Source organism: Pagrus pagrus (assembly GCF_965226575.1).
Source record: "Pagrus pagrus genome assembly, chromosome: 8".
NCBI classification, from domain to species: domain Eukaryota; kingdom Metazoa; phylum Chordata; class Actinopteri; order Spariformes; family Sparidae; genus Pagrus; species Pagrus pagrus.
The window spans coordinates 7,763,721-7,784,422 of NC_140192.1; the positions used below are offsets into that span (position 1 = coordinate 7,763,721).

The 20,702-nt window shown below is 40.9% G+C and overlaps 2 protein-coding genes across 3 annotated transcripts; one reads left to right on the plus strand and one right to left on the minus strand.

The window, feature by feature from the left end:
* Nucleotides 1-1,089: 1,089 nt before the first annotated feature.
* On the minus strand, nt 1,090-5,724 carry LOC311261213 (adenine nucleotide translocase lysine N-methyltransferase). The gene is made up of 6 exons (XM_084359697.1): nt 5,618-5,724; nt 4,030-4,209; nt 2,880-2,984; nt 2,611-2,751; nt 2,480-2,530; nt 1,090-2,395 (listed from the first exon to the last, which is right to left on the minus strand). The coding sequence occupies exons 2-6, from the start codon at nt 4,195-4,197 to the stop codon at nt 2,210-2,212; spliced, it is 651 nt and encodes a 216-aa protein (XP_084215823.1). The 5' UTR covers nt 4,198-4,209; nt 5,618-5,724; the 3' UTR covers nt 1,090-2,209.
* Nucleotides 5,725-6,400: 676 nt separating this feature from the next.
* Nucleotides 6,401-19,031, plus strand: rab3c (RAB3C, member RAS oncogene family). 2 transcript variants are annotated; one of them, XM_084360001.1, is made up of 5 exons: nt 6,401-6,490; nt 8,326-8,550; nt 12,414-12,532; nt 15,925-16,049; nt 16,598-19,031. In XM_084360001.1, exons 1-5 carry the CDS (start codon nt 6,473-6,475, stop codon nt 16,786-16,788), a joined length of 678 nt encoding a protein of 225 aa, XP_084216127.1. In that variant the 5' UTR covers nt 6,401-6,472; the 3' UTR covers nt 16,789-19,031. The 2 variants fall into 2 exon arrangements, with proteins under 2 accessions (XP_084216127.1, XP_084216128.1); XM_084360002.1 differs by lacking the exon at nt 6,401-6,490 and adding an exon at nt 6,923-7,170.
* The last annotated feature ends 1,671 nt before the right edge of the window (nt 19,032-20,702 follow it).

The window sequence follows — 20,702 nt, forward strand, 5'->3', positions numbered from 1 at the left end:
AGTGGGAAGGTTGCAGAGGTGGCAACACATCAGAGGATTTGTGTTATTGTGGTTAGCAGAGGCAGGTATGTATAGTGTCACTTCTCAATATCATTGTATATTCTGCCTTTTAATGATGTTACTGTATCCATATTAGTTCCATATTATTTTATATAATAATAATATAATGCAGTGTCATCCTATTGTTCACTTCAGGTGCTGCAGTAAGACAGTTTGTGAAAGCCAATTTCCCCAAAATGAGGCTCACAGTCCCTCAAATGTGCTGTCTTAACAACATTTGGTCTCCGTCTGTATCTGACTGTATCCAAATCAAATCAGCGCTAGATTATTATTCATGAGTGTCCATGAAAATGCTGCACTTGCAGTGTTAAAGGTCCAGGATTTTCCTTAAAAAAAAAAACAATAGACTCAAATAATCTCTCAATCTTCACTTATGACCCACGAGAAGTGTGTGGCTGTCTGCATCTACACAGAGCTGCCTCCTGTCTGAATGTTATTATTTTGCAGAGATGTGTTGAAAATAAATGACTTGAAAATCATCTTAGACTTAGAATGACTAATGACTAGTTACTGACTTGTGACTTGACACCTGATGACTCGAATGACTTGTCTGTTCATTTTGTCTTTGTCAATCTTTGATTGAGAAGAAATAAAGAGAGAAAAGTTTTTGTTTGATTGTATTTATTTCACTGAATCTCAACAAATAATTCAATTCATTGGCACATTTTTGAACAGGTTGGATACATTGGTCAGTATTATCCTCATCTGACAGGTACTAATACCTTGTCTTTCCTCTTTATAATAAGGACCAGACTGACTGACCCGAGTGCAGGTAAGACTGAAGATTCTTGGGTAAGGAAAACGTAGCTTGACTTGGGACTTGACTTGCCAAAGAAAAAAAAATGACTTGGGACTTGGACTAATTGACTTGAGTCATATGTCTATTGTTTTATTGTGTTGGGGACGTTTTCCAGCGTCAGTGATTCAGGATTAATATAGTTGATTGAGTCTCATTCCAACACTTTCAGTATTTGACGACCTAAAAAATCTACTTTAATTGGTGTGTTTACAAACAAAAGATGACAAATCCTGCATAATATGCCTTTAATACATTCATATTTTGATACAAAACCAAAAACAAATCACCTGTTCATCAGCAAATAGTCTAATATTCCAGCAAATTCAGCAGTTTTACTGTAAACAGACAAACAGACAGAGGGTTACATATATAACCATGGCTCTCAGATGAAAGTGCTTATTTCTCTACCCAGTGACATATTCCATATGACCCTCAGGAGTCAGGTGATCCAGATAATTATTATAAACCATCTGTGAAGTGGCTGTACACAAGATAGAAACATGCCGTGCTTGAAACCCTCAATAGCTGTCTGGGAGAGTGATAGAGCGAATCTCAGAATGGCCTTGAGCCGGAGAAACATCCATTCACATCCTTTTCTTTTTGGACTAAACACAAGTAAACACAACATACAAAATCTAATAACACCCCCAACGACTGGGACAAAAAGCTTTTCAATAACATACAAAAAACCCTGCTGCTGAACAGGTTTATTAGTGTCGATGTGGAAATGAAATTATAGTAAAACTTTATATTCAGGTACATATGAACCATTATCAAGTTATTTTTAAGCATATTAGTAGCATATTATCTCAGTATTAGTCATAAAAAACATATTATTCTGCAAGACCTTATTCTGGGAGTTTACCCTCAATCCCTTAGTTACTGCTCATCGCAGTACTGGCCTTATAAGGTGGTAAATGGTAATATGCTGCTGATATGCATATTAATAAGCATTAGGCCATGTTTAATATGTACCCACTAATATAAAGTGTTACCAGAAGTATTTGTAGTGAAAGGGCGCTTTAAAGAGCTAACACCACAGCCATGGCAGGCCAGATGGAGTGCATGATGGTATTTACTTACAGGTACAGGTGTGACAGCGATTAAGCTTCAAAGGTTCAGACTGTTCTGGTAGTTAAGAGATCGGACAAACGCTGCAGCGGCGAAGTGATGTCAGAATCATCCTGACATCTTTCTTAGTCACGGTGCCTCTCATCCTCCCAAGAGGATCATCAATTTATTTCTCTAAAGTGTCTCAGTGATTACCTGCCAAGATGTGTTTAATTAATGGATTCAGTGGTGTGGAGAACGACAGTGCTGTGACACAACTCAACTTCCGACTGTGACTTATCACACAGCTGCGTTTGGTTCTTTCCTCAAGTGTGAACGCACGCTGCTCATGTCGTAAGCAAAAGTCTCGTCGAGACCGGAGCCGGCAGACGATTCCTGCGGCCAGTCGGGGAAAGGAAAACGACAAGCGATGACACGCGCATCATCAGGAAGCTCTTTCAACAGCTTCTCACCCAGCACCGCCATCTGTTAACCAATCGGAAAAGGCTAAATGAGTCACCTGAAATGCTGTGTTTGCTGAACAGGATGTCTTAAAAAGAAACTACCAACCACTCCTGGAGCAAGGAAAGCTGTCACATTGTTGTACGCAGATAAATCAGTCTGTAAAAGAAGAAAGACACAAACGTGGTTATACAACACTGATCAGGCTCAATAAAAGAAATCATTTGTTTACGTCTAACCTTCCAGAAATCTTTGTTAACAAAGGTCGCCTGGCCGGAGGGCACTCCTCTCCAGTGGGCTTTGCTCCTGGCGTAGGTCACTAAAATGGAGTTAATCTCAAAGCCGGTGCACCGGAAACCAGCAGAAGAGGCTGCAAACACCTGCAAGAATCACACCTGGTCCTTCAAAGTGTCCAATGGTTTCACACTTCAAAATTAAAACACAGTCTCAAACTGGTCGCAGTCAAACACAGTCACTGGCTCGGCTTGACTGAGCTGAGCCCACTTACCACTCTTCCATCTCCAGATCCCAGATCTACTAAGCGACCTGTCCGTCCTTCGAGCAGCTTCATAATGTTCAGAGTCTGATCTTTACTGGAGGGCAAATAAGGAACCTGGGCCACAACGCAAACATACAGTAAGGCAATACAATTAACAAGTCCTATTATCACTGTCAAGAGGCTGCCTAGCTATCACGTTGGTAAATTAGAGCTCTTTAATTTGTCTTTCTTGTAGATAAGTCATTATTAAATTCTACTGTGGAGAGAGAATTACAAGCTAATATAACCTCCTTGGCGAAGGTAATAAATCTGCAGCTAGTCTAATAAGCACAGCGCTCCAACCAAAAGCCTGCGGAGAAATGAGTTTCTTATTTTTCATGTATAAACATCTCTGGATAGACTTCATATCAAGTCCACCTCTGCTCACAGCAGTCGAGTTGTCTAAGCGCTGACTATAACCTTGAATCCGATGTCATTCTCGCTGTCGGCGGAGCCTTTTCTATAACATCTGTCCGGCGGAAACATAAAGCAGGCCTCTTTCTTTAGCTGAGGCAAACTGGGTTACATTCGTGATCATGTAAGATTCCACTTTGCAGTATAACATGTTTTGTGTTTGCTACGGCTGAGAATAGAACAAAGCAGACACGAGCGTCGTGAAAACAAAAAACACAGGGAGCGAGTGCAAAAGCAATCAAATGTTGATCATACTCAGTGTTAGAATTAGCTTTAAAATCGCTTGTTTGTGCTTAAAATGCACAAAAAATTCAGATTTCTCATGGAGCCGCCTGTACACATCTTCATTGTTACCTAACCTCTCATCCTCATGTTCCCTTGTTCATTCTGTACTGACACTGAAGGAAAAAACAGTACATGATCCATTATGTCATAAAAATAGACCCCTGCACAAAACACACACCGGAGAAGATGGGGCTGGTCTCCATAAAACATAATCACCGTTATAGACTTACCATTTTCTTCTTTTCCCACATTTGTTGCTCGCACGGAGCACTACGCTCCAAAATAAGCAAATTATCGTTAATGTGCAAGTCATACTACGCGTCGGCTTCTTTTCTTTCGATTTCACACACACATGCAGCATTTGATAATTGAAAGACGGCAAAGCAGGCAGGTAAGAATAGAGGAAGGCAATGTCAAGCACCTTGAGTCTCCAGGGGACTCTGCGGAAGCCAGGGGTAGCAAACAGGCTCCATACTCCGTAGACGCCTGTGAGCAGAGCTCCTAGGCAGGCCAATGAGGCAGGGTGGGGTCTGTCGGTAGAAAGGAACTTGCTGTGGTCTTGAAGAATCACCTCAATGCCGTCCTCCATTGTAAAGTGTCACTAATGCGGTTAAAAATACAGCAAATGAGGAGAGATACCACTGCAGCAAAAATGTACAAAATGTTCCTATCCTGTGAGGAAATATGTCTGAAGATCTCCATAACACAAACTTTTAGACATTTTAAAGGTGTAGTGAGTAGCATATCACCAAAGAAACCGACAACTGCCGCTCTTTGCTAGCTAGGAAGAGCTAGCTAGAGTCTGAGGGACAGCGACAGAGAGTCGGACATCAGCACGTGAAAACAGCGTGTAGAGCTGGAATATTTTCACACCTAACTCTGTAAATTGAGGGTTTATTTCAACCAAACCAGAAGACTGTTGGTGAGTGAGTGAGTTTTACTTAGTGTATGTCGAGTTTGAATGAAGTGTGTGAGTCAATTAGCTCGTCTGAGTTTGGTAAAAGAGAGAAATTTGAATTCAGAAGGCGTATGGTTGTGTTTTTCTGCACAGTAAGGAAAGGAGAAGTTAAAGTTTTTCATTTCTTGACATTTTGTGAGTTTATTTTGCCCATTCATTATGCTAACAGCTAGCATATACCTGCCGGTTGTCAATACAAAGTGCGAGACAGGGCGGGCTGGGACTAGCTGGTTAGCATGCTAACTTCAGTTAGCAGTGTTAGCTGGTGTTTTCTCACACTCTGTTGATGAGAGTTCATTTTTTTGAATGTTTTAAACTGAAATACCAGCCACATGTTACAAAGTGCTCATTTTAATGTGGAAATGTTACATATTAAATCTTTAAAACAACAAATTAGGGTAGAAAAAAGTGAATTGCTTCTAACAACAACAAAAAAATGCTAAGGTGGCTGTATTTCTATTAGAAATAATTAGTGGAGTTTAAAGCAAGGTATTCAAAGAATCCAGCCTGTAAATGTTATATTTACTTTTGTAATTAAAAACTTGAGGGTGTAATATAAAGTTCATGCATCATCTGTATTTGTCACCTGGATATTTGGAGCTGTTGAATTTTATTTTGGAAAACAGGGCGAGCCTGCTCAGGATAAAAATAACCAAAAAGAAAAGTTCCTTCCTTTGCAAACAGTTATAGCTCACTTCAATATCAACATGTCGCAACGCTTATTTGATTTCCGCCAATATTACCTTGTTAATCATTTACCACACGGCTGCAAGAGCACCTCTCCCAACAGCAGATGGTGCCACCGCGACCTCTGCTCGTGCAGAAACATCTAGAAAAGTTTTTGTTTACCACGCTCGGGTCCTGAAACCATCAGAAATTAAACCTCTGTTCATGAAACCACCACAAGATTCCTGTTCAAGAGGAGCTCCGCCACTTTATATTATCCCAAAGCAGCGTTCAAACAACAGATATTCCTGGATTTTCTGATTCTGGACGAAAAAATCGGTGCAAAATATTTAAAAGCAAACGAATGAATTGGTGAGGAACTTACTCAGGAGCGAGATGCACACAGAAGAGCTGCGGCTCTGCTGCTTTTCATGACGTTATAACACCAATACTGTGGAGACAGACGCGTTTGTGCAGCCTACCTCAACCGCCCCTTCTCTGCTGCTGCGCACACACGCACACACACACACACACACCAGATCCTCCAGTCAAAGGGCGATCAGTCAGCACCATATCCCGCCTATAACTCCACACACGTCCTATCAGATGCCTGCTGCTAAACTGGCTGATACCAGACTCATGGCAGCCGCGGCTCGCATCCAAGCTGTGGTCCCTCTTGAATCTCGCTTATATAATGTGTGTTGTGTCTGATGCTGCGTCTTTGCGCACGGTGGATTATTCTGAGCGCCGTCGGCTTCAGCTGTAAGATGAGCAATAGAGGGCAAACATGGAAAATGAGCCCGCCACCGGTCCTCACTTCCGCAGTTTGTCATTTGCACCTCTCACATTAATTATGCAGCTCCTATAATCCGCCTGAAAAGAGGAAGCCGAGGTGATTATAATTGCAAAGATGCCCATTTTTATTCACTTCCGCCACTTCGCTTCCATTGAAAGGCACATGATAATAATATTCATCAACACACACACACACACTCAGGCCCTCTCTTATTTGCTCAGCCGCTTGCTCTCTGAAGCGGGGCTGGATGCATGGATGGGTGGATGGATGGGTGGATGGATGGATGGATGGGCGGGCTGCAAGACCGACCCGAGAGTGACGCAAAAAGGAGAGGCCATTATATTTGCTTCCTGACGGAAAAAAAAAAAAAAAAAAAAAGATTATGCTGTCCAGCTGGGAGTTTATTATAGCTCCTGAAGTAGAGAGATATCACTGAGGCTAAAAATGGACTTGTATGGGAAGGTAAGCTGCGTTATTTCTGTATTGTAAGAGAGAGAGAGAGAGAGGGAGAGAGAGAGAGCATCAAACAGCATCCCAGATTGAGATTAAAGATTTTCAGGGAAAATCGCATTTTTAGTTTTGCTCTTACAGGATGAGGAGCGACAGAAGTCTGATGCTTTTTTTAAATTTTCCTTCTAAAAAAAAAAAAGCCGAACTGAAAAAGCTTTTTTCCTGCGCTTCCTCATTAAACCACACAGCTGTTGGCAGATGTGACGCGCCGCACGCCGGGTAATGTAGTCGCATCTCTGCGCTTCGCCTCTGCTCTTCCACCGGCCAAAAAACTACAACCCCCGTCTTCTTTAAGATCACCACCATCACCGCCAGCACTCGGTGACGTCAGAGACACGCACGAAACACTCTTCCCCCTTTTTTTTTTTTTTTTTCTTATGCTCGTGCTCATCTCACGCGAGCCAGCTCAGGGGCGCGTGCCACATCCGACGCGGAGGGGACAGCTCCCAGGTGCTGAAACTGGTCGGCGCTCCAGAGAGACACAGAGAACACAGAGGGGGGAAGGAAACCGACGCCTGCCAAAGACACAATTCATTTTTTCAAAAAAAAAGAAAAGAAAGAAAAGAGAAATAATATACGTATTCTGCAGAGACAGGGGCAGGTACAGATAGAGCCGAGGCCTTCAAAAACAGGTTTGTTCACACAATGTCCGTTCATGTATTAGTAGTTATATGGAAGAAGAGGGATGAAATGACCTCCTTGCCCAACAATCGCTCGTCTGACATTATCCGGCATGCAGCTCCCCGCTCATCTAACATCGTGTGCTTTCATATTATTTAGATCGACTGCTGTTATCGCGGTGTGTGTGTGTGTGTGTGTGTGTGTGTCAGCGTTGCACTGATATTTCGAAAAGCGGTGTCCTTGCAAATTCTGCCTCAGTGGTGGTTTTTTTTCATACACGGAAGCGAACAGAGACCCGGTGCAGGCTGTGCAGGATGGAGGTCCGGCATCTTTTTTTTTTTTTATATAGCAGCTACAAGGAGAGAGGCAGAGCTAGGCTGTCCATGTTTGTCATTAAAGCGCAGTGGCTTTGTCAAAACATTCACCTTGGAGCAGAGATGACTGTGCTCTTGTCGTCTTGGTAGTACTCGTGTCCTCTTAGGTCGTTGGCTTGCACGGGAAAAAGGTTAGGATAGAGATGAATCTTCACCTCAACAACCTACACTGAGCAGTGTAGGTTGTTGAGGTGAAGATTCATCTCTATCCTAACCTTTTTGTAGGCTCTAGTTTAAATATGGAGGGTGATTTAATTCGATTGTAGTCAGTTTTTCAAATGTAAAATTAAAAGCATCACACTCAGAACTGATAAATGAGCAGTTTGGATGCAAAATATGACACAAAACAGTGAAGTTTGATGTTTTTTCAGGTCCGCTTTGAGAATTTAAAGCAGTATTTTGGCCCGGCACAGAAAACTACCGAATTAGATTTGTGTTTAACATCAATAATAATCATCTACTTTCATTAAAGGAGTCATTTTGAGAAACTCTGCTCATTAAAAATCCTGCTTATCTAATACTCAATCGATACAACAGCTTGCTGTGTTGGTCATGCTGGTTCGCCTGACACAGCCTTCTGTCACCTCTGATCTGTGGCCTGTTCAACAAGCTTGTACTGTACTCTGAGCCCGTGCACATCAATGAGAAGTTGTTTTTGCCGACTGAAAAACAAATAATCTCCCCCTTTTTTTTGTTTTGAGACGCTCCACGTCCTCTGTGCGTCACAGCTCTGTGATGCCTCGCATTAATTCAAGGTGAAGTGTCTCATGCAATCTTTTGTTGTTGTTTCAGATGGCTGCCACTCAGGATGTGAAAGGGAAGGGGGAGGGAGGGGACCAAAACTTTGACTACATGTTCAAGCTGCTGATCATTGGCAACAGCAGCGTGGGCAAAACGTCTTTCCTGTTCCGCTACGCCGACGACGCCTTCACCTCGGCCTTCGTCAGCACGGTGGGCATCGACTTCAAAGTGAAGACCGTGTACAAGAATGACAAGAGGATTAAACTGCAGATCTGGGTATGAAATATTAACATCTCCGAGCATTAAACATGTAGAAGTGAGCCTGCAAATCCCTCTGCTTACAAAGCCAGACTCCATATAGATGGAAATGTAGAGTACAAAGCAGCAACCTACAACAAACTACTTTTAAATAGTCCTTCCATGTTTCTTCTTCTGTCATGCCAATCACGCACACATTTCCATTTAATTCACTTAATTCCAGAGCATTTGCATGTTGAAACACTGGAAGAAATCAGTTTTCTGTTGTCCTCCAAGGGCTCCTGGAGGACTATCTAAGCTCCAAGGGGGAAGGGGCTGTTTAGAGTTGCCCTGCCCCCCTCGTTTCTCTTGTTCTGCTCGTCTTTGCGTTCCTGCAGAGTGACTCCTGTCTGTGAAAGGCTGTCAATCTATGCCCAGAGCCCACTTTCCCCCGACCTCTGCCCCTGTCTTTCTCTGCTGATCAATATCGTTCAAGGACCGTGACAGGAGCTCTATGCTTAGCCAAGTCCTGCACACACAGGATCACCTTTGCATTAATTCATCATGGTTTGAGCTCTTGCTTGCTTGTTATGCTGGGACATACTTACCTTTACATGTCTTTTTACCAGGATACTTTGCATCATGTTATGTATACCTCAGTAAAAACATAGAATGTAAGCTAATACTACTTATTAGTAGTATTGTGTTGTCTTTTCCTGGTTTTAAAGGCTGCATTACAGTGAAATTATGTACTTTTCTGAGCTGACCAGTCTGTTTTACTTGATCTTATACTCGCCTTTACCTTCTTAGTCACTATATCCTCATTACTGATGATTATTGTATCAAAAATCTCACAGACCATATTCACATGGCAGCCATTTTCCTCTGACGTCACACTCAGGGTCTGAAGCTCAAATGCTGGGATCAGTCATGAACTTTGGGAATTTGACAAATTGTTATTACTTTACCGCTTATTGATTGATCAGTAGCTTAAAAGACAATGGATAGGTCCATATTTCAAGGTGAAACAACAGTTTTTACACCCCAACGTAAGCATTCAACTACTTCCTAGCGAACATTTGTGCTTGTTTACCTCCATTGCATTTCACTTTCAGGCTCACAATGTGTCCGAGTTGTACGCTGATATTTTAGAATGAATTTATGCTTTTTCCTATCCTATTATTATGTGAGTTAACATTATCAAACAGCTGATAGTCAAAATGTTAGCTAGGAAGTGGTTGAATGCTCACGTTAGTCCTTCTCCAATGGAAGCTAATGGGTTGTGAAATATGTTGTTACTTTGATTATTCATTGTTTTTTCAGCTGCCGGTCAATCAGGAAGCGGTGAAATGACAACACTTTCCCAGATTTCCTTCATTTATACGACTTGCAACGTTGGACATGGCAATACAACATTTAAGCCTCCCACCCCGAGCGTGATGTCAGAGGACAAACCATCCCATAAGCCATTATATAATGTCAGTGTTTCTATTTCGGCGTCTCAATTTGCAACAAAAAACATATTCAGTTCTTTGTTCCTGGATGAAAACGCGTGGCGTATCAGCAGCGTGCTTAATTAATTGCAGAAAGCTTGGGCAAAGGTTGTATTGTGTCGTCTTGGTATGGAGACAGATGGAAGTCTCAACATCACTGACAGGAGACTAGTAAGTGTTAGTTTGGCACACAGCAGGGTAGAAACACAGAAGCAACACCTTCCTCAGAATGTGTGGGAAACTGGAGGATGTCTGAGGCTGTTTTAATTAGGAGTTCATGTGAGCTGTGGAAGCAGTTTGTATCAGAATACCTTTGAGATAGCGAGGGGACACGTATGTAAAAGTTCCTCTCGCTCTCTCTCTTTATTTCACTTTCTTTCCCGTCGCCGTCTCTCTCTCTTTCCTCCTTCCTTTCTGTACCACACGAAATGTTTCCTTCAGAGCCTTTGCTCTCTCTTGTCATAATAGTTGTCTTTTGCAGCGATTAGCCATCCCCAGACGTTTGGTATTTGCTAATCACATAAAGAGACAAAGGAGAAGTGCGCCGGCAGGATGTGAAAACTGAATTTGAACAGTCAAATGGCTGGCTAATCGGGGTAATGTGTTTTCATCATTAGCAAAGACAAGCATATTCAGAGAGAAAAAGGATTGTCTTTGCATCCACATAATTGGCCTGTCTGTTTTAATTGGGCACACAGAGAGCTGAGACTTACAGTACAGTAAGTGGCCATTTAAGGTGATGGCTATTGGCTAATGTCATTGTGCTAGTCGCACCATTAATCAGCTGAGAGATAAAAGTGTCAAAATGCATCATAGAGTCGTCCCTGTTGTCGTATTTGGCTGAAGTGAATGAAACACACCACTGAGCACTGCCAAGACGAATCTCGTGAAAACCTGATTTCCACTTTACTGAATGAGGAAGAGTTGAGGCGAGTGTCAGCCTCCGCTCTACTTGAAGTCGTCAGCTTCTTGGATTGATTTCTGGTGAGCTGCAGACTACAAGCGAAGCTTTTCAAGGAGCTCCAATTCACGGGAGTCAGCGTTTTTTTTCCCGTCTTTTTAACTGAGAACAAGCAAAGCGGCTCACTAAAATAGCCTGGAAATGCAAAGGTCATTGTCAAGCACGCGGGCAAGAATCAATAGGATACTGAAATGTCTCAGACTGAGGTTGAAACAGCATTCGGATTAATTGCAAATACTTTATCATGACTTGGCTTATCCACAGTCCAAAGAAACATCATCCTCTGTTAGTTTGTTCTGAATGTCAGTCCATAAAAGACGCTATTTACACAACAAACACCCACTGCTGACATTAAAAATGCACACATTCACATGCAATATCTGACAAAAGGTCCTAGCCGTGGTGTTAGTGTGTGTGGGGTGTGTGTGAGCTTGGCAGAATGTGAGCTCTGTCCCTGTGAAGTGAAGGTCAGAGCTGTCCTCTGGCCATAACAGGCACACTGTTGCAACCATGTGCTGACTGATAGAGAGCACAAAAACCCAATGTGGCAAATACAATCCAATGCAGCCTGTCGGGCGTCTGTTTAACAAGAGCCAAGTGGAGCATCCAGAAGTCCTCCATCATGATTCAGAGAGCGCTGCAAACACACTTGTTGTGGGCGGAACAACAGTGCAGTAAACATACAGTGCAAACATGCGGGACATGTTTGGGATTTATTATTATGTAACTTATCTACACAATTTCAGGGCGGGTACTTTGAGGAAGAAGATCAAACAAACACAAACGCTCACATATCTCTTCCTCGTGGACACACTCACCGTACAAGAGCTTCATCTGTCTGAATTGGGATCCATTAGCCTTTTTCATTGGCATCTGGTAGCAAAGCTTGCAGCGGGCGCTTGTTTCCAGGGCAGTCTGTGTACAATGTACTACTCCTCGAATGCTGTATAATCACTAGCTTGCTCGGCCTGTGAGCAATTTGTTCAGCCTTATCATGAACAGCAAGCAGTTTCTGGAAGCTTTAATCATTCGTCCCTCCCCCCCCTTTTTCTAAAAAATGCATGCCATAAGCTGAGCTCTGAATGCCGCGCCGCCAAGTGTTTAACACAGCTGAGCAATTATTTTATTGAGGAGAGGAAAGGATCAATCACCTCAGCCAGAACCGGATCGCTGTTTCGGGCACCTCATCGATGCAAAGCCAGCGAGGCGATTAGCATAATGATTGTTTCCACATCATGGACACAATAAATGAAGCCATAAGTAAATGTAGATCCCGAAATGTAGCTCCTCAATGCTGCCTAGTACGTATAAATAGCTGCATATTAATAATGCACATGTCTGCTCACTTCCCACTTGCATGTGCTGTGCAGGGTCATGTCAGTGTTGCTGAGCCTCACAGTGCAGTCAGGCGGCTAACAGAGATGCTAAATCATGTTGTCTGTGTGTAGGACACAGCAGGCCAGGAGCGCTACAGGACCATCACCACTGCCTACTACCGCGGGGCCATGGGCTTCATCCTCATGTACGACATCACCAACGAGGAGTCCTTCGGCGCCGTGCAGGATTGGTGAGTGGATGTTTTGACAATTTTCGTATGACGGTGTCTCTCCTGCCGTTTCTTTCTGTTTCCACAAATCAAAAACTGCTTCCTTTTTGTAGCTTTAATGCAATAATTTGATATCCTGCACTCTTGACGTTGCACATGGTTTTTCCTTCTTCTGGCACAAATCTGCAAAGCTAAACGGTTTACTCCTGACAGCGACAGTATATTCCTCTCGCTCGAATATTTGGCTGTCTTGTTATGTAGCGTGTATTCTTGCATCTCTGTCGGGGTTCCAAGGGAAACTTGTCAAGGTCATGGCTCTCGTCCATTCATGAGTCACACAGGCGTCTGGAGGCTGAACAGTAGCCAGGGCCCAAATGTCAGTGATTTATGATGAGGCATTCATGTCTTAAACAGGGCTCGGGAGGCGACGTTCAATTGGCTGCAGAAACCAGGTTTCTGGGTTAGGATTCTTGCTCCAGAAGCGACCGCTTCGTCATCGCCACAAACAGCCAGGAAGCCTTGAGTCTCAGCTCTAGAGCTAATTGCGTGCTTTGATTTACATCTTGCTGATCTTTCGCCTTACACCCTGACTCTCCGCAGGTGTTGTGGTGAGAAAATGTCATCCTCCATTTAAGTTACACCCTGCTGTCCTGCACAGTTATCTCTCTCTGCCAGCCCAAAGAGATTACAGCAGCACAGAATGAGCATTTTTTCTGAGAGGGAGAATCAAATGGTCTTATGATGTTACTGCAAGGAAACTGATGATATGGCTCACACAGACTTGACATAGATGGTGGTGTAGTTTTGCAGTTGACACTTGCATGTGGCTTGCACCCTTTGTAGGACTGTGACAATCGCTATTAAGGCCAGTGTCTGCTTAGCCCGCATCACTTAGCTAGCAGCGCTTGACAGCTGCTTTAGGAAGCATCTGTCCAGGCTAAAGCAGCTGCATTTAACAATAGAGAACCTTATTAGCATGCGTTATGTTAAAATGCTCCACATTATCAAGCTGATTTGTGTTGGAATACATTTACCTTAATTTACACGGCAGGAAACACGTCTTCTTTCTAAAGAGAGGTCGGCGCCAGACACACCTATTATTCTTTTAAGGCCGGTCTGACACTTTGATGGAATACTGCAGTCTGAGCACTGTCTGTGATGGGTGTCTTAATTAATGGAGCCAAGTGTGTCACTGGCAGCGACAATCCTGGAGAGTTACCTGTGAGCTTACTTAGCAGACAGTGCACAAATCAGTCAGTCAGCCGTACACAAAGAAAGAGCCTCCTTTTTAAAATACCCTTCACATAACCACTATTCTTTCCTTTCTTGCCTTTGCCACCGGCTTTAATTCCACTTTTCTCTTTCCCTGGTTCCTTCTGACAAGGTTGTAGGAAAAAAAAAAAAGAGGGGTTGCCATGGCAACGGCTCCTTTCCCCCGACTGTGCCTGAATTAAGCTTTGTGACGTGCTCATTTCCTGCCTGTGACAGAGACAAAACAGGGAAATATTGTAACGCTGCTATAAAATGTAGGACTTGAGTGATAACACGCTAATTAAACGATTTTATTACAGCGTTTACTTTCCTTTATCACCCGTCCTCTCTTCTCCAGAGGCCAAATTGTTTTAAAATCAGCGTGTATAAATACAGACTCTGTTAGACGGGATACAAACACAATTGTTTTTCTCTCAGTGAACGTTATCAGCAGCTGGTTTTGAAATGACCCACATCTGAACTGTTATAACAAGTCAGAACTGGACAGAAGGGAGGAGGAGTGCCAACATCACGCTGTTCTCGCTCCTTCTCTCTCTTTTGGAGTCGTCCTTTCTTCCTCTCATTCTTCATGGCTCCCTCTCTCACTACTGCTTACAGCCTGTGGTATGATAGCTGGCCTACTTTTAGTCAAACAGCATCACCACAGGAGATATTTGTTCCCTAAATTCCCTCTCAAAATGCTTTTTTTGAAGTGAATGCAGCAAGAGCGCCTCTCTGAAACTGAAATTTCTTATAAATGTTGAAATTGTTGTGCAGGAACAGTTAACAAGATGTAAATGATTTGTTAACCTTTAATGTTCACGTTGTAATTTTATTATTTTACTTCACAGCACATACAGTTCTAGCTGAGCTGAGCACAAATCCACTTCCATTTAAATTTTCTAAATCGGTCAAAGTATGAGGCTACAGCGCATACAGCAACATTTCTTCTTATCATTTAAATGGGTGTTAAACCACCTTTTTTATATTGTGTATTTTAAAGAAAATCAACTTTGTCTACCGATTAAGAACATTAGTATGTAAAATCAAAAACTTTGTTTTTTTCTGTAGCATTTTTGTCCACTTTTTGTTTCCTTAACATACTAAATATAGTAATTTGTCTTTAATGGGTCATAGTAAAAGATGCATAAATTGTAGCGGTAATGACTTGTTTCATATACAGTATAATTGGATATAGACAGTAGTATAATTTCCCCTACCATTTAAGCTGCAAAGAAATGTAGTAATATAAAATCATTCTCATTCACATGTAACATACATTACAGAACATTATGACAATATAACATTAAAGAGTAACTCCACTAATTTTACTCATTAAAGGTCCCATATTGCAGAAAGTGAGATTTCCTTTAAAGTGAGATTTTTTATTAAGAAGCAGGCCTGGTGCTTATAAATACTGTGAAAGTCTCAAACACTCAATCCACGGATAATAAAAACTGGCTGTATATAACTATACAGCCAGTACCCTCAGCCAACCAAGCTTCGTGCCAACATTACCCCCAATGCAACTTAGCCACTGAGTGACATAACTGGAGGCAATTAATTAGATTACATGTACCATCGTCTGGAGCCACAAAAGGCTTTATGCTACTTTTTCCACAGATGCAGCAGTACTCCCAAGGACCTGTAAACACACTCTAATGTGTAAAAATAGGGTAGTTATCCTTTACTTTACCCAACACAAGCTAGCTTGATTTTAAAACAACAATATACACATTTGCAAGGTGTGTGGATCTTCCGTATAGTCATTATTTACAATTTTAAAGGAAAGTATGACAAATATCATTATCAAATAGCCTGAAAATAGGAAATAATAACCTATCTGAGAAAAAGTGATTGCATGTTTTCAGCCCTTGTTGAATTGACCCAATTTCCATCTGCCATCAGTGACTCAAATATAAAACCATGCCAATCGCATGGTTATGCAATCACTGTCCATGAACTGTCCAAATGGCAGACCAACTTCACATCTCGTCCTTTGCTCTGCCATCTTTCACGTTAATTTCCTGTCCAACAAAAAGTGGCACAAAAACAATCCTGACAAGCTTCTACAAAACCTAGCAACAGCATGTTTATTGCTTTGATTGTTTGTTTTTTCTTTTGGCATTTGTTTCTAATTATATCTAATTGTTTCTAATTAGGTCAACCCAGATAAAAACCTACTCGTGGGATAATGCACAGGTGGTGCTGGCTGGAAATAAGTGTGATATGGAAGAGGAGAGGGTGGTGTCAGTGGATAGTGGCAGACTGCTGGCAGAACAGTTGGGTAAGTCTTAGACCAATCTTCATCCTTATGTAATTTCAATTGGATGTTGTTTTTCACTTGCTGGTACTTGTGTTGCCTTTTGTGTACGGCTGCAACCAACAATTACTTTCTAGATGAACTGAATGATCGTTTGGTCTATAAGATGTCAGAAAATAGTAAAAATATAAATAAAAAATATCCATCTTTCTCAAAGTTTCTCAGAGGTGATGTCTTGTTTTGTCACCCTGGACCCATTTAGTTTAATATGTTATAAAACAGATAAAAGCAGGAAATCTCCGCATTTGAGAGGCTGAAAACAGCGTTTTCTTCCAATTTTGCATGAAAGATTACTTCAGTGATTATCAAAATGTTGGAGATTATTTTTCTGACAATCAGCTGTACTTTTGTGGTATTATCAGAAATGTACAAGCAGCTTTGTTTCCAACCTTGCGCAGCAACAATAACTGTCAAAGCTTCTCCTAAAAATGAAATCATAAATATTCATCACTTGCTCGTTGTCTTTGGTCAGCCCTGTCGCTTCATGTTACCTGCTCTTCCTCTTCCCAAAGGCTTTGAGTTCTTCGAGACCAGCGCCAAGGACAACGTCAACGTGAAGCAGACCTTCGAACGTCTCGTTGACCTTATTTGCGACAAGATGTCCGAGAGCTTGGACAGTGATCCGGCCGTCACCACAGGAGCTCCCACTGCCAAACTCACGGACACCGCTCCGCCCCTCCAGCAGCCCGGCTGCAACTGTTAGTGACTGATGTCAGGAAGCAAAGGGGAAGGCAGCGCAGGTCCCGTAAGGTGGTAGAGTTGTGTCCTTCCTCAGCGTTATCACTCCTTCTAGTGCTGCTTTCTCTGGACTACAGTTCAAACCCTGTTTAGTGGTAGAATTACAAAAATCCAGTCGTTATCTCTCAACTTTATCACCTTATATCAAGAGCAAATAACCAGAAAAAGAGAAATGGCTATTGTAAAATGTGTAACATTACAGGATATCTAGAACATAGAGACACCATATTCTCATTCTTTAGCTAGTTAGTACGGTTATAAACCAAGTATATTTGATAAGGCTTGAAATAGTCCATAGTCATGATGTACAGTTAATCCTTAAGACCTTTAAAATCTTTAAGACCTAGAATAATTATGAAATGAAGGGATAGAGTCAGTGAGTGCTTTAATGATTCTTTTATTCTTGTTTTTTGTACGGTATGTATTTTCCTTTTATAGGATTACTCTGTCTCCTAAAGCTGCCAAATCTATGATTTAGTGCACTATAGGATGTAGCGGCTTTCTTTCATGTACTGAGCGTGTGTGGCTGTGGTGTGACTGTACAGTAAGTGCGCGTGGGTTTGCATGAGTGTGAGTTTCAAGTCGCAAATGAGTGCAACTTAGTCATCTAAAAAAAAAAAAATCATCTACCTTGGATAAAAAAGTGGCCTTTCAGCATCTCCAACACGGCCTCTGTAAGTTCCTCTGTCATGCTTACTTTTGGAATGAATCCAGTACGTATAATGTTGATGTGAGTACTGTTCCACGTTTTTTGCTGTCTGTAGATGTGTGATTTCTCTGATAAGTATACCTGTTAAATCTTAAAAGCAACTATTTCTATGTGCTTAGCCTCTAAGATGACCCGTTATAGTTTGATGCGACGAGCATGCCGCCAACAAAAAAGGTCAATTACGTGAACTGTTTTGTCTAAGGATAAAACCATCCAAGCAACGATTTCACTAAATAAAATCTCACACTGACAAGGCACAGTGCAGTGTATTTAACAAAACACCTGATCAGCTCTGGCATGGAATAAACAGCCATATATATATATATATAAATATCGTTTAACTTTTGAGTCAGCATGCTAAAAATTCATGTTCGTGCTAAGAAATTAAAATCCCTTCAGAAGGACAAATCTCATCATAGACATACAGTAGTTTAAAATGGGCAGCATATACAAGTACTGTAGTGGTCTTAATGATAATAACTTAAGTCCATATAGTATTAAACACATTTTAAAATCAAGATAGCCTTTCAGTTCTGCAGTTTATAGGAAAAAAAAAAATAACGTGCCAAACTTTACAATCCCTCCAGCATCGTCAGTTCTTTGTTGCATAGTTGAATAAAAGCTCCAAAAAATTGCATGAAGTCACTCCTGACTTATCTATGTAGATTTATATAATGAGATAGTGTATATATATCACTCTGTGTTACAGATTTAGGAGCATTGTCACGGCACTCGCTGTGAGATGCAATGGGCCAATAAGTGCAATATTTTATGAATGAAAACCCCTGTACATAGTCCCTCCTGTCCCTGAGTACGACGACTCTATCTGCGGTATGTTTGGGTCAGAACGGCTCCAGGACCGATGTACAATCTCTGAAAAAGGAGTGTGTGCACGGTTGCAGCCACTGAATGTGTGATTTGGTGTGTGTGTGTGTGGGGGTGGGTGTGTGTGTGTGTGTCTACCTGCCGTATTGAACAGACAAATTACGTAATATAGTGTATTGTTTGTGTATACCTTTTGTACAAATGTATTCACGTACTATATGCTGTTCCTGCTAACTGTTGGGTGTTGATTGAACTTGTGTTATCATGTCAAAATGCAGTGTTATTGTGAATGATAGTCAGGGGGATAACTTAGTCCACGCCATATGCCACACTGTTGTAATTCCCAGACGAGGGAAACACGTAAAACTGGTTCGAAGACCCTGCTCATATGTGTGCACACGTGCTTTGTGCGTGTGTGTCTGTGTATGTGTGTGATATTATCATTTAACGCAAATAGCCATGAAATAAATTATCGTATTGATCTCCAGTCAAGATTCATTTAATAGAGGAGTAGATATATGGCAGTCCAGATGCCCAAACTGTCATTCTTGGGCAAATCTCATCTTAGAACAGTATGACTTCACATATAACTGAATATATTTGTTTCTCCGAGTGCAAGCAAAGTAAGAAATAATATGTTTTTGAGATTATAGGAAATAAATCAGATTCTATCAGTGGGTGTCTGTGTTTTCTCTCGCTCTCTGCTGACAAGACTGAAGCATGAAGGGGGGATCTGGTGGCTGCTGCCCTCTAACTGGGACCTGATGTCTCTTCTGTGGATGCAGCACAGGCGCCTTTGTATCATTTCTAGGACGTGTGCACCACCTAGTGTTGGAGAACTACACCTGCGCCAACATGTCACAGCTGGTGGTGAATTGTGGTGGTCAAATGTAGTGCTGGGAAGTACATTCACTCAGCTTTTCTTGATTACTGACATTTAATGCTACATTATATTTATACCTCACTACATATCAGAGGCAAATATTGTAGTTTCTACTCCATTTATTCACTCATAACACATTTATTACCCCATCAGAGTTACTTACATTTTTACTTGATTAATTGATGCATGTTAACCCAACAGTATTTTTTAAATAGTTACAATAATGATCTAATTTTCAAAAATATGACAGTGGTGGTGAAATGTCACCAAATCTATTTAATTAATGTTGCACAGTACAGTACTCATTTTTGGCACTTGTACCCTGCCTGTTTTTTTCTGCTTTTTGCCTCTTCTCCCCTAAAATCTAATATTGTACTTATCTTATTGTACTCCGCTACCATTTTCTGAAAGCCATATTTATTGAAGATTTTGATTTTACAAACAATATTCGTGATCCTTTTATAAAATGATGCATTGTAAGTAATATAGTAATATATATTGTATGCAAAGTAATATAATAGTAATCATACTGTAATGCAATGAAAATATAACACTGAGAGTTTTGATACTTTAGCTGCTAATACTCAAATACCTGCAGGATGTTTGCTTGTATTTTTACACTGCAGCATGGTTACCTTGTTAGTGTAAAGCTCTGAATACTAAAAAAGAATGGAAACACAAATGTACCAGATTTATAAATGTATATGCATGTCAAATAAGCATTTATTCATCACTTCATAACTGGTGCTTTTACAGTATCACATAGAACATATTCCTTTATATCTTTATTGCACTTTGTCAGATATCCACTGCTGGTGACAAGTTACAAAATACTAGTATACATGTACAGCAGCCTGTATGACTGTTCGCTGGGCGGATAATGCTGTTCAGTTAGAATGAACGACAGAGCTGAATTTACAGCTTATGTTCATTCAATAGTGATAGGCTCCTGGAGGTAAGTAGTACGTAAAGATTCAAACTGTTCATATGTGCATATAGAAGTATCTACAGTATAAAGAATTTAAAAAATGGCATATATTTGAAAGGTGTATGAGCATGCATCTGTGTAAGATGCAGTTTAATTTTATTGACATGTTGTGACATTTAGGTAACACCTTATAACAACCATCATTAATAAATGGTACATTTACAGTTAATTAAACATTACTTAATAGTTATTTCACTGTTAACAAACAATGAATTGCTTTATAAATCATTTATTAAGCAACTGTTTATAATATGCATTTATTTGCTTAATAAATACTTAATTTGTTATTTAATACTTGTTTAACAGTGAAATAACTTAACTAAACTTTAGTTAACCATAATTAATAGTAAATTATAAGTTATATTTAAAATGTTACCAATATTTAGGTTGTACAAAGAATTGGATAATTGTTTATAAAATGTAGATACATTTGTATGTATAAAGGTATAAATGAAGGTACATAATACATAATTA